Genomic DNA, 15099 nt, shown 5'->3' with positions numbered 1-15099 from the left:
TCATCGGATGAATGGATAAAGAAGATGTGGTACATATATACAATGGAATATTACTCAGCCATAAAAAGAAACGAAATTGAGCTATTTGTAATGAGGTGGATGGACCTAGAGTCTGTCATACAGAGTGAAGTAAGTCAGAAAGAGAAAGACAAATACCGTATGCTAACACATATATATGGAATTTAAGAAATAAAAAAAAATGTCATGAAGAACCTAGGGGTAAGACAGGAATAAACACACAGACTTAGAGAATGGACTTGAGGACACAGGGAGGGGGAAGGGTAAGCTGTGACAAAGCGAGAGAGTGGCATGGACATATATACACTACCAAACATGAAATAGATAGCTAGTGGGAAGCAGCTGCATAGCACAGGGAGATCAGCTCGGTGCTTTGTGACCACCTAGAGGGGTGGGATAGGGAGGGTGGGAGGGAGGGAGACGCAAGAGGGAAGAGATATGGGGACATGTATATGTATAACTGATTCACTTTGTTATAAAGCAGAAACTAACACACCATTGTAAAGCAATTATACTCCAATAAAGATGTAAAATAAATAAATAAATAAAAAATAAAGCATTTAAAGCAATAGTAAAAGAAATGTCAATGGTTTGCAGCAATTGGTGAAGTTCTTGAAAGCCTTGAATCAGTCAGAACAATTTGGAAAACTAGAATTTCGAAAATGGAGTAAGCCAGATGATAGAACATAGAAACAGCATTGAAATTGTACTTAATCGTGGCTAGGTATCTAAATATCGCCTTTTTAAATTTTAATTTTATTTTTTTAAAGACCAGCTGTAGTGGGTCACTAGGGCTGCTGTAACAAAGTAACACAAACTGGGTGGCTTCAAACCATAGAACTTTATCCTCTTAGAGTTCTGGAGTCCACAAATCTGAAATCGAGATCTCTCTCCCAAATTTCTAGGGTAAGACCCTTCTTCCCTGCCTCTTCTAGGTTCTGGCAGCCCCAGGCATTCTGTGACTTGTGCCTCCATCTTCACAGGGCCATCTTCCTTGTGTCTATATTCTCCCCTCTGTGTGTTTGTCTGTGCCTCAATTTCCCTCCTATTACAAGGACAACAGTCATACTGGATTAGGGCCCATCCTATTCCAGTATGACATCATCATAACTTCACTACATATATCTGCAACAACCCTTTCCAAATAAGGTCACATTCTGAGGTACTAGTGTAAAGGACACTCTTCTGTATCTCCTTTACAGTCAATACTATACGCACACTCGGAACACGTCACATTTCTGACACCAGATGTGTGTGTTTTCCACACCAAGCAATTCTCCAACACCAGGTGGGGGGGTCCTAAAAGTCAATTCAATTCTGACACTATCTGCCTGGAGTTAGCATCAGATCCATAAGTTAAGGGCTCAGCCCCCTGAGACTGGCCCCTCTTCAGACACCAACTACAAGTCTCAGATTGTCACTTGTACTTCCGACCAACCACTTATAAACTGAAGTTCCCATGGCACTCTCCTTGGGTTCAGTAATTTGCTAGAATGGCTCACAGAACTCAGGGTAACATTTATTTACTTTATGATACTTTATGTATCATAAAGGATACATATAAACAGCCAGATGAAGAGACAGATAGGGAGAGATCCAGAAGGGTTCCAAGTACAAGAGCTTCTATCCCAGTGGAGGTGGAGTGTGTCACCCACCTCGCGTGTAGATATGTTCACCAACGCAGAAGCTCTCTGTGATGAAAAGTACTTCACTTTTGGGATTTTTATGGAAGCTTCATCACATAGGCCTGATGGATCATAAATTCAGTGCTCAGCCCCTCCCTCCTTCCTGGAGCATGGAGGGGCTGGGCACTGAATTTATGGTCCATGGGGAGTGCTGACGGTTCCAAGTTTCTAATCATGGCTTGGTCTTTCTGGTGACCATCCTGAAACTATCCAGGAGCCCACAGCGTCACTTCATTAGGACAAAAACACATTTCATCACGCAGGAAATTCCAAGGGTTTTAGGAGGCCTGTGCCAGGATCCAGGGGCAGAGGCTAATAACCCTATTATTATTAGCCTCTACCACAATCCTATCACAACTAGGCCTTAGGATTTGAACTTTTCTTTTGAGGAAACATAATTCAAGTCCTAACACCATCCTTTCAAGTTGCACACAATCCTAACACATTAATAGACCCCATGTATATACATATATACATTGAAGAAGAAATATTGGTGGTGGTTTTTTAAAAAATTTTTTTTGACCTGGCCATGTGGCTTGCAGGATCTTAGTTCCCTGACCAGGGATTGAACCCGGGCCATGGCAGTGAAAGTGCCAAGTCCCAACCACTGGACAACCAGAGAATTCCCAAGAAATATTTTTAAATAAATATAGCTGAACTGACCATCATATCGTTTTGTCCATAAGGAGAAAACCCAGACTCTACTATGATGTACCACTGACGTCTTAGCCAAAATGAACGAAGCTAAACCCTGTGTCAAAGAAAACAGGACTGCAAGGGAAACTGGCCTTGTGACGATGGATTTACAGACATGTGGCCAGGTGCGAGGCCTGCTGTTAGTCTGTGCGGTTCCCAACACTGCGTTCCTTCTTAACAGTTCTCCTCAAGGTGTCCATTTTCCCTTGAAATCTGTAATTCTTCCTCACACAGAACCATCGCAAACGAGGAGACAGAATGAAACAAGAGAAAGTATTTGTGTTTGGGGGACTCACAGATCTAGGCTTGGATGTAAGTTCCACAACTAGCTAGCTCAGTGGTCCTGGACAAATTAATATCATTACAAATCCTTAGTTTATGCACCTGTAAAAGGGCAATGCTTACCACTGACATTCAGGGTCATTGCAAGGATTAACTGGGATGAAGCACCCGGCCTGATACATGGAAGGCATTTAGCAAATGTGACTTCGTTCAACTTCATAATATATCATGTTGAAAATAAACAGTTGCATAAGAACACTTGCCCTTCTGTGGAATACTAATGACGAAAGTATCGTGCAAAGTAACAATTAATATAAACACAGCAAACATCGATTTTAATTAAAATTATAGTTTACGGGTTGAAGTAAATATGCTCACTTGCTGGTAATAACTGCAATAAAATTAGATCATTACAGAATTGCAACCCCGATTCACTCACAGAACAGACATTACTGGAGTAACAGATATGTGCCCGATGTTCCTTTAGGGACAATATGTCAGAGACAGACGTAAAAAGCATGAGGAAAGTGTCACAACTTACCCCACCGACTTTTTCAAAGTGAGATCCATCTTTCTTAAAATCTGTGAGGGCCCCATTGAAATACCAGGTAAACATGATGTCTAATAGGGGGTCGTGTTGCACCTGGCAGGGCAAAATGACACTTTCGCCCACTGAGACATCCATGTTGGATGGTGCCAAAGTTATTCTTGTTGGTTCTATTGGGGAAATAATAAAGTTTTAAGTAAAACTTCAGCGTTTTTATTTTGATGAAAGCAATTTTCAACAGGCAGACTGTTAATCTAACATAGTATGTATGTGTGTGTAGACATACATATGTGTCTATATACATATATACACCTCTGTATCATGAAAAGTCTTCAAGATGGAAAGAGACATTTTGATGCAGACCCATAACATATTTCACTGGATACACAAATTCTTGTTACATGAATTAGGGTATCTAAATTTATGGGATATTGAAGTTTAAAAATTGAAGTCACCTGTAAACAAGGGTTATAATACTACTACAAAATTAATTTCATTTTAGCTTTATGGCTTCATGAAATATACCAGTAGAAACCACTGTATTTTCAATGACTGGAAAATGTATTACTACCAAAATTTAAATAGACTCAAACTTTTGAAAGACTACAAAAATGTTTAGAATAGGTAGGATACTAAGTTAAAATGTTAACTAATTTGTTTTTTCTCAAATGCAAATGTCCTTTCTATCATCACCACTGTCCTTCCATAGTTGGGAATTAAGCTTCCCTTGACTCTACTTTTCCAGCACTGCTCCCCATTTCTTTGCTCCATGTTGTAGCAAAAGTCTTCAAAAGAGGCATTGATTATGTTTTCTACAACAACAATCTTCCTCCTACCCAAACCTGTGCAACCTCAAGCCTTTCCCATCTCAGTTGTTTTGACTGTTATTCTTCCTGTTTGTTGTTCACCAAACACTCTGCAGACATCCTTCTCTTTCTTTCTCTCAGACCTCACAGTCAGTTTACCAGCAACGCCTACTGACTCTACATGCAGAATACATGCAGAATCGAATCCCTTCCCATCAACTGCTCCGCTGCCACCCTCATCTGGGTCATTATCACTCCCACCTGGATTACTGCAATGCCTCCTGACGTTCCTCCCACTTCAACCCTTCACTCCCCACAGTCTGTTCTCAACAGAGCAGCTAGAGCAACCCCTTAAAAATATATTTCCCATCATTTCATTCCTCTGTTCAAAACTGTGCACTAACCTCGACTTTTCATGCCAACTAAAAGCTGACGTCCTAACAAAGTCTACAAAACCTCTACACGATTGTCCCCAAGAAATCTACTGAACTCCATCTCCACGAAATCTTTGTTCACATCTCTCCTTCTCTGATCACTTGGGTTCATGCTCCAGCTTACTTCTCCCAAACACTCCTCTGTATTTTACAATCGTTTGCAATTTCTTTCCTTCTAAGAATTTCCTTGCCTTATATTCCTACCACTTATTTTCTTTCTACCTTTGGTAGAAGGTAAGCTTCATGTGGGCAGCATTCTTTGTCAGTTTGTTACTGAATAACCCAAGCACCTGGCACATGGTAGATACTCAATGCTTTTCTTCAATGAATAAATGAACAAACACATCCACAATTCTAAGTGACTCTTTTTGATAGCAAGGGTTATTCCATGGACTCAAACATCTCCAGAAAATATCAAAGATAATGGAAAAGGAAAAAGTGTACCCAAAAGATTTGACATACTAGAATAGCACGAAATAAAAGCAGACCAGCCACATATGCTACTTATAATTCTACTGCCCATTTTGACAGCATGGTAACTCACGTGTCCCTGGTACACACCGTGGTGTATAAAGAAATATTAAGGATTGTTCCCTTGACTTTCACTTGTTAGAGAAAACACGAGTGCAAACGTAAGGTCGACCTTCGTAGTGCACTGCATATTGTGAAAAACATTTTTATCTTTGATCTTAATAACATACCACACAGTGTATCTCCCTGTAAAGCAATGTCTCAGAAATGCACCTACCTGTAACCACCAAGTGTGTTGTGCCATTTGCTTTCCCAAACTGGTTTTCTGCTATGCACGTATAAATTCCAGCATCAGCTTTAGTCACATTGGCAATTTTGAGTCCTCCATCTTTTAAAAAAGAAATTCTAAATATACAAATGAGACAAATAAATGTATACTAGTCACTTTTTTTCAAAATAAATAGAGTTTTTGTTAACAGAAGTATTGTATTAAGCTACTATATTTAAGGCAACATAAACCAGCCCTTAGCCTCCTTGGGTCTAAAGAAAATGAAAAGAAAATTTATACACACATGCACACAGCAGACTAAAATAGAAGCTCTACCAATTCGAACATTTCTTGATATTTTTACACAGTTTTACTTAACAGCATTACTTAATATTACATATGGTTTTGGGGATGCCTTTATCAATTAAGTGTGAAACATTTTCCAAAAATATGTGGTGAGGTAGATTACTCATGGGTTAGCCTTATCAATTTGGAGAAAATAAGAAATAGACATGACACTATTGTCCATAAATCTGAAACAGTTTGTGAGAAATGAGAAACTCCCTGGTGTTTCATTATGAACTTCAGAGTCAGATCTAACCTAGTATAAATCCATATTTTGCAAAAGAACATCTGCATGGTCACCCATGAACTACTGCAAAAATGTGGGCAACGTAAATGAACACATCTGAGTTTCTAAGCATACGCTTAAAGTACTTAAAGCTTTTGGTCTAACTAATTAACTAAGGAAACAGAAATGAACTTTACATGAGCTAGACGCTATGAGAGTCTCTGAGATCACAGTGTGAGAAAGACAGGAAGTCCCCACCTAAGAAGAACTACAATCCTGCAGCCTGTGGAACAAAAACCAAATTCACAGAAACATAGACAAGATGAAAAGGCAGAGGGCTATGTACCAGATGAAGGAACAAGATAAAACACCAGAAAAACAACTAAATGAAGTGGAGATAGGCAACCTTCCAGAAAAAGAATTCAGAATAATGATAGTGAAGATGATCCAGGACCTCAGAAAATGAATGGAGGCAAAGATCGAGAAAATGCAAGAAATGTTAAACAGAGATCTAGAAGAATTAAAGAACAAACAAACAGAGATGAACAATACAATAACTGAAATGAAAACTACACTAGAAGGAATCAATAGCAGAATAACTGAGGCAGAAGAACAGATAAGTGACCTGGAAGGCAGAATGGTGGAATTCACTGCTGCAGAACAGACTAAAGAAAAAAGAATGAAAAGAAATGAAGACAGCCTAAGAGACCTCTGGGACAACATTAAATGCAACAACATTCGCATTATAGGGGTCCCAGACGGAGAAGAGAGAGAGAAAGGACCCAAGAAAATATCTGAAGAGATTATAGTCGAAAACTTCCCTAACATGGGAAACGAAATAGCCACCCAAGTGCAGGAAGCACAGAGAGCCCCATACAGGATAAACTCAAGGAGAAACACGCCAAGACACACAGTAAGCAAACTGGCAAAAATTAAGAACAAAGAAAAATTATTGAAAGCAGCAAGGGAAAAACGACAAATAACATACAAGGGAACTCCCGTAAGGTTAACAGCTGATTTCTCAGCAGAAACTCTACAAGACAGAAGGGAGTGGCATGATATACTTACAGTGATGAAAGGGAAGAACCTACAACCAAGATTACTCTACCCAGCAAGAATCTCATTCAGACTTGATGGAGAAATCAAAAGCTTTACACACAAGCAAAAGCTAAGAGAATTTAGCACGACCAAACCAGCTCTACAATAAAGGCTAAAGGAACTTCTCTAAGTGGGAAACACAAGAGAAGAAAAGGATTTACAAAAACAAACCCAAAACAATTAAGAAAATGGTCATAGGAACATACATATCGATAACTACCTTAAACGTGAATGGATTAAATGCTCCAACCAAAAGACCCAAGCTTGCTGAATGGATACAAAAACAAGACCCATATATATGCTGTCTACAACAGACCCATTTCAGACCTAGGGACACATACAAACTGAAAGTGAGGGGATGGAAAAAGATATTCCATGCAAATGGAAATCAAAAGAGAGCTGGAGTAGCAATACTCACGTCAGATAAAATAGACTTTAAAATAGAGAATGTTACAAGAGACAAGGAAGGACACTACATAATGATCAAAGGATCAATCCAAGAAGAAGTTATAACAATTATAAGTATATATGCACCCAACACAGGAGCACCTCAATACATAAGGCAACTGCTAACAGCTATAAAAGAGGAAATCGAAGGTAACACAATAATAGTGGGGGACTTTAACACCTCACTTACACCAATGGACAGATCATCCAAACAGAAAATTAATAAGGAAACACAAGCTTTAAATGATACAATAAACCAGATAGATATAATTGATATTTATAGGACATTCCATCCAAAAACAGCAGATTACATGGTCTTCTCAAGTGCGCACAGAACATTCTCCACGATAGTTCATATCTTGGGTCACAAATCAAGCCTCAGTAAATTTAAGAAAACTGGAATCATATCAAACATCTTTTCTGACCACAACGCTATGAGATTAGAAGTCAATTACAGGGGAAAAAAACGTAAAAAACCACAAACACATGGAGGCTAAACAATACATTACTAGATAACCCAGAGATCACTGAAGAAATCAAAGAGGAAGTCAAAAAATACCTAGATACAAATGACAATGAAAACACAATGATCCAAAACCTATGGGATGCAGCAAAAGCAGTTCTAAGAGGGAAGTTTATAGCTATACATCCTACCTCGAGAAACAAGAAAAATCTCAAATAGACAATCTACCCTTACACCTAAAGGAACTACAGAAAGAAGAACAAACAAAACCCAAAGTTAGCAGAAGGAAAGAAATCATAAAGATCAGAGCTGAAATAAATGAAATGGAAACATAGAAAACAATAGTAAAGTTCAATAAAACTAAAAGCTGGTTCTTTGAGAAGATAAACAAAATTGATAAACCAGTAGCCAGACTCATAAAGAAAAGACAGAGAGGACTCAAATCAATAAAATTAGACATGAAAAAGGAGAAGTTACAACAGACACCACAGAAATACAAAGCATCCTAAGGGACTACTACAAGCAACTCTATGCTGATAAAATGGACAACCTGGAAGAAATGGACAAATTCTTAGAAAGGTATAACCTTCCAAGACTGAACCAGGAAGAAATAGAAAATATGAACAGACCAATCACAAGTAATGAAATGGAAACTGTGATTAAAGATCTTCCAACAAACAAAAGTCCAGGACCAGATGGCTTCACAGGTGAATTCTATCAAACATTTAGAGAAGAGCTAACACCCATCCTTCTCAAACTCTTCCAAAAAATTGCAGAGGAAGGAACACTCCCAAACTCATTTGATGAGGCCACCATCACCCTGATACCAAAACCAGACAAAGATACTACAAAAAAAGAAAAATTACAGACCAATATCACTGATGAATATAGATGCAAAAATCCTCACCAAATACTAGCAAACAGAATCTCAAGACGAAAAGACAGCCCTCAGAATGGGAGAAAATATTTGCAAACAAATCAACAGACAAAGGATTAATCTCCAAAATATATAAACAGCTCATGCAGCTCAATATTAAAAAAACAAACAACCCAATCCAAAAATGGGCAGAAGACATTTGTAAATGTAAATAGACATTTCTCCAAAGAAGACAGACAGATGGCCAGGAAGCACATGAAAAGCTGCTCAACTAATTATTAGAGAAATGCAAATCAAAACTACAGCGAGGTGTCACCTCACACCAGCTCAACTAATTATTAGAGAAATGCAAGTCAAAACTACAGTGAGGTGTCACCTCACACCAGTTAGAATGGGTGTCACCAGAAAATCTACAAAGAACAAATGCTGGAGAGGGTGTGGGGGAAAGGGAACCCTCTTGCACTGTTGGTGGGAATGTAAATTGATACAGCCACTATGGAGAACAGTATGGAGGTTCCTTAAAAAACGAAAAATAGAATTACCATATGACCCAGCAATCCCACTACTGCGCATATATCCAGGGAAAACTATAATTCAAAGACACATGCATCCCAATGTTCACTGCAGCACTATTTACAATAGCCAGGTCATGAAAGCAACCTACATGCCCATCGACAGATGAATGGATAAAGGAGATGTGGTCCATATATACAATGGAATATTACTCAGCCACAAAAAGGAACGAAATTGGGTCATTTGTGGAGACGTGGATGGATCTAGAGAGTGTCATACAGAGTGAAGTAAGTCAGAAAGAGAAAAACAAATATCGTATATTAACGCATATGTGTGGAACTTAGAAAAATGGTACAGGTGAACCAGTTTTCAGGGCAGAAATTGAGGCACAGATGTAGAGACAAATGTATGGACACCAAGAGGAGAAAGGGGGGGCAGGGTGGTGGTGGGATGAATTGGGAGATTGGGGTTGACATGTATGTACTAATATGTATAAAATAGATAACTAATAGGAACCTGCTGTATAAAAAAATAAATAAAATAAAATTCAAAAAAAAAAGTCCCCTCCTTCATGGAAAGAACAGTCTAGTGAGTGGCACAGACAGTAGATGATGAAATAGGTAAATGTGATAAGTTCAGATTTTTGAGAAGTATTCAGAAGTGGTGATACCATAAAAGCAATGGCTCTAGGGAGTGTTCCCATGAGAGAGTGCTTCAGAAAAGCCTCTTAGAAAAGGTGCCATTTGAACTGAGAAAGAAGAATGAGAAAGAGTTGACCTGTCATTAGTCTGATTCATGAACCTTTACTGCCCATCTTGTCTACCCAGAATTATTCTTCTTTTCTCTGAATCCCTATATTCTTTACTATCCATACCATGCATTTAATACTTAGAATGCCTTTTATCTTTTATGGTTCACAGCTTTGATACATGAGTTTAGTATCTATCCAAATGGACGGTAAACTTCTTAGAAGGTTTGCAACTCCAGCGTCAGCATAGCATGGTATGTGTAAACCGTCAATAAATGCCTCCCAATTCTGGGTGATACAGTAGAGCGGACAGGAAAGATGCTGAGGACATGAGACTAGAGTTGGAGGATCTTAACTGAATCTCTAAATACTACCCCATTGGTTGTAAGATTTTTAGGTGTGTGCCGAAAATGTGATTATTAGGACAAGTTTATGTATTAAAAATACACAAGATACGGATTTTATGTTTTATGTATGTATGTGTGTGTGTATTTTTCATAGCTTGTGATTCACTTTTGCTTGCATCCTGGTTATATTTTCTTGGGTGAGAAAGTTGTAGGGGAATTGGAGGTGGTGCATAGGAACCTGTTTATGATCCTGGGTAGAGCTTTCCATGAATGTTAGTTGCTCATGTGCTTTTTTTAATCTATCAAGATACATTTCAAATACAAGGGTTTGAGAGCAATGGCCTGGACAGCTAATTAGGGAACACATAGCACTATATTTCAATTTGAGGAACTACACTGAAGGGTTAAAAATTCCAAGAACTTTCCTAAGAAGCTTTAAAAAAGGTGCTACGTCTGGTTTCCTTCATGAAATCCTGGCCACTCTGTTGGGCGTCAAGTGTAATCTGATCACTTTTTGCAAAGACACGATCAAAACAAATTTCTTTATATCTTGTCACAGAGCAGAGATTTTCTTAAACTGTGTGCAATAATAACTGAAAGAGGAAAGCCTGCAGGGAGGTACACATGAATGAAAGCTTTGGAAATGAAGACTCTTTTGAGAAACATGGGGAGTAAGCTAAGGAAATAGAAATCTGATCACTAACCCTGCCTTACTCCCTCCTGCCCAACCCAGGCTTAGACCCCCTTCCCTAGCATCCCACTGCCTGAAGGACGAAGACCACATCCTAAGCCTTAGCCATACCCTCCCGTCAGGACCCCGCCCCTCTAACTACATAAGGCCTCGTGAATTCTACCCTTTGCTCTTCTCCAGTGTCACAAGCCTTCTTTTAATTGCTTTTATGCTCTTCTTGTCTTGGGGCCTTTATAAAACCTGTTCCTTATGTCTGATAAATGTACACTCAACCTTCAGATTTTGGTCACTTCCCTGAACCCATGCACTGGATTACGTCTTCCTGTACTGATTATTAATCATCTGTGCTTTTGTCATAGCATTTGGCAACTGGCCAATTATATACCTGTGTGCTTATTTGACTAATATTTTTCTCCTCCTGTAAGTTCAGAGACAGTAAGGTCTCTTGAAGCAGGGAGAGTGAATAGTGTCTGGATTACTCACCACTGCATTCCTAGAGCTTTGAACTATTCCTGGCACAGAGGAGATGCCCAAAAATAATGCCTGTTGAATGAATAAGTGACTGTATGCCTTTAAAGAGTCACTGTAGAAGAGATGGGATTAGTGATGGCAGGTTGCAAGGCACTGAGAACTTTACAAATTACAAGGAAGTAAATTCAGAAAGCGTGCAGACTTTTACTCACACATATATTTATATACATATGCACATATGTATATATGTTCTCTATATAAATGTGTGTGTGTGTGTATATATATACACACATCTATACATATGTACATAAATATATATGTGGAACAAAGAAAGATGAAGCAGTAGAGGGCTGGATGAAGAGAACTGAACAACTCCTAGGATAAGAGCACTGAAAATACACTTGTACTATTAAGGAAGATATCAATAAAGGGCAAGGGACTGAAAATAAGGGAAGCACAGGGGAAACGAGGGAGGGAGGAAAGAGAACGAGAGAGAAAACTTGTTGAGAAAAGTCTCAGAGGTGGAAGGAATGAGTATAAACAAAGGCAATGCTCCTGACCCATTCCAACTGTTAATCCTACTTGTCAAATTTTTGGCCAAGATCCCCAAAGAACATAGTCCTTGATCCACAGCACTGCTCAGTAAATTTTACCTACCATTGCTTTAAAAAGAAAGTGCAGATTTGCTAGAGATTTTCCTATGTAAAGAAAGCAAGCTGATATCAGAAAGATGGTTATCAGAAGGTCTTGAAGACACTCAAATGGTGAGGTAACCTTATCTGTTCTGAGATAGAGGGTGGAAATAGAATTGAAAGCTCCAGGAGGCTGGGCAATCAACCACTTCTGAGATTAGTAAGCAATAAAACAAAGTAATGATGTCTCTTGTTGACTGAACAAATATTCAACTTAAGCTTAGAGCTTCTGATTTGGGTACCACAGAGCAGAGACGGGCAATTTCAGGTATCTTCCCAAGCTATTAACTTGTGTTAACAGTCAACCTTTCACTACAAATATAGAACTATTAGCAATGATGGAAGAACTAGAAATCCTTAAGTGTAGGAGGTTTAATAACTCTAAATGAGCAGGCCTAGCCTCATGACTACAATGAGATAAGAAACAGTTTCAAAAGCAAGGTTAACACCTCGGGAGTCACACACAGAGTCCAAAACAAACATACTGACTCTCACAGAACGAAAACTCTGTACATTGTAAAATTTTGAGCTAATTGGATATTTTCCTCCTCAACTGGTTCTTCCAGGAAGTTCTAAGAGGCCCACAGGGCATTCCACACAACATAAAAATAAACAATATTGAGTAAATGGATGGAGTAATTGCTTCTCAACAGAAAACCTTCAATAACCCATGCTTCCCTACAGAGATCCGAAGTGAAAATTTTATACCACTTCACTATAAATGAAATTGCTTTCTGAGCTTTCTGGGAACACGTTTTTCTGCAAATGGGTAGAGCTGAAAATGTAGATAACCATGAGTAATTCTAGTCTTGGCACAAAAAGTTAAATGAAGATTTATGAGATTAATATTCAGAAATGTGGTACTCCACGTTGCTTTGAGACATGTACAATTTTAATCACTGTGGCATTTTAACTCCTCGATCAGTTTTATAATATACCTTTTTATGTACGCTTTTATTGGTTTTCTCCTTTTGTAGGAAAAGAGGTTATTTCACTTAACTTCACGCAGCCTGTGGTTAGTTTGGGATAAGTAAACTTAATTGCTGTAAGCTGGTCTAATGGTCCATGCTGTAGTTCAGAGATGGAATTGAATGTATGACTGTTAAGAAACCCTGTTTGCTCTGAAAGTAGACTGTTGTCTAGCCAACGTTGACCTATACTGTATGATGACATTTAAGCACCCATAATAAGACACTATGTTTTAGAATGAGAAAGGTAGGCAGTATTCTGCACGCAAGGCAGGATTTCTGAAAACTTTCTTTTCCCCCTGCCTATTTTCTGAATATTACAGTACTTTATTCAACTTGAATTTCAACAAACACACTGCAACTCTACATTTTCTCAGTGGAGATGATATCACATGAGATTGTAATGATTAAACTGTTCTATAGAAAATAGCAAGGCTATTTTGGACTTCGCTTTGTTAGTACATATTGTAAGAGACGGATGTTTAAAATTAGCTACAAGAGAAAAGTACTCACAATGCATATATGACAGGATAAATAATGACAGTGAAGAAAATCAAATATAAATTAATGAAAACACATGAGAAAATAAACGCCAGAGACAAAGAGCATATAGTGTATATTTTCCTTTACAACTGATCTCATTTCCATATGCTTGGTAAATAACATCTCCCCCTTGAGTTCAAAGATAACCTACAAATAGTATTTAGGAAAATAATATTAGCATTTTCATTCTTTTAGTTATACCATGTTGAGCTTTCATCTTATGAATTAAACAGTGTCAGTTTAGTGATTTATTGGTTAGAAAGTCTCCAAGGAAAAGACAGGCAGAGTAGAGAAGATTCAGCAGTTAATTATCCTTTCTTTGAGTAAGTACCAGGCTAATAATATGCAGCTGTGTTACTTTGTTGGCTACACATGTTACACAGAACAGGCACCTGAAGTCCTAGAGAAACAGGGTGTGGCTCCACGCTGTAGCCAAGATAAATATACATTTTTCACATTAATTAATACTTCCTCATATTTCTAAGAAGAGAACCAACAATAAAGGAACATTTTCATTACATGTATAAAACCTTTCCAAATGTACATCTATCCTAACAAATATATTTGGAGCTAAATTTATTATGACAGAGACTCAACAGTTTTTTTCCTCCTAAAATGGACTCACAACTATAGAACAAAATGCCTCTAAAATAAGATTTCAAGTTTGAATGATTAAATAAAACTATTTATCTAAGTAATTCATGAGGCCCAGGCAGCAGTCCATTTGAAACATTTAAATCCTCATACAACAGAGGATCTGCAAAAATTATAAATGCTCAGATGAGTTAGTAAAACAAACAAACATGACAAATCAACAGTTCTCTGATGGCTCATGTATTCAAAGATAAACTCGTAAAGAATACTTAATAAGATTCAAAGGGGCCTCATACTCGACACTATTCTTCTTTGCCTGAGAGATTCATGAGTCAAAGCAATGCAAATCAAGATGTCAGCTGTAATACACAGAAAGCTGACGCAAAACTGCTTAAGTGAGCAGCTATGGTTTCCTGACACTTCATTCCAGAATTAGGCAGGCCTAAGCTTCCTGGCACATGCAGACGAGCCCAGGCCCTCCCTGTAAGGGCAAGCTCCCTTCCTGTATGGTAAACAGAACAGCAGAACACATTCATTCTCTACAGGCAGGCAGACACCAAAGAGAAAGAAGGAAGACGTCTGAGCTACAATGTCAAGGTCTTTCACCCAATTTCAGGAGTCAGACAGTTTCTCTGGGGAAGGGTTGAAGAGAGACACAAGTGTTACCCAAATGGGTGTCCTTCCCCCTAGAGACCAGCAGTCCTGGAATGGAGCTCACCTCCAACAATAATGCTAGAAGCAAGATACCTTGTACGCAATAGGGAAATTTCATTGATTCAAGGGATGTAGAAGGTGCTGGATACTTTTTGGCTGCCCAGAATCTATTCCCCTTTCTTTGGGAACCAACACAGATCTTCCTTTGGAGAATT

General features: G+C 38.4%; 1 protein-coding gene across 2 annotated transcripts in view; it reads right to left on the bottom strand.

Moving 5' to 3' along the window:
* CNTN3 (contactin 3) overlaps positions 1 to 15099 on the bottom strand; it is a 238226-nt gene that overhangs the window by 61100 nt on the left and 162027 nt on the right. For both annotated transcript variants that reach the window (XM_024747093.1, XM_024747092.1), the window contains 2 exons: positions 5217 to 5344; positions 3223 to 3398 (listed from right to left, as the gene is read on the bottom strand). In XM_024747093.1, the coding sequence (XP_024602861.1) occupies positions 3223 to 3398; positions 5217 to 5344 (304 nt within the window). The remainder of the gene's footprint in view (positions 1 to 3222; positions 3399 to 5216; positions 5345 to 15099) is intronic.

Source organism: Neophocaena asiaeorientalis, unplaced genomic scaffold (genome assembly GCF_003031525.2).
Source record: "Neophocaena asiaeorientalis asiaeorientalis breed wild unplaced genomic scaffold, Neophocaena_asiaeorientalis_V1.1 scaffold130, whole genome shotgun sequence".
NCBI classification, from domain to species: domain Eukaryota; kingdom Metazoa; phylum Chordata; class Mammalia; order Artiodactyla; family Phocoenidae; genus Neophocaena; species Neophocaena asiaeorientalis.
The sequence above is the reverse complement of the archived record's forward strand: the minus strand, read 5'-3'. Positions and strand labels throughout refer to the sequence as shown.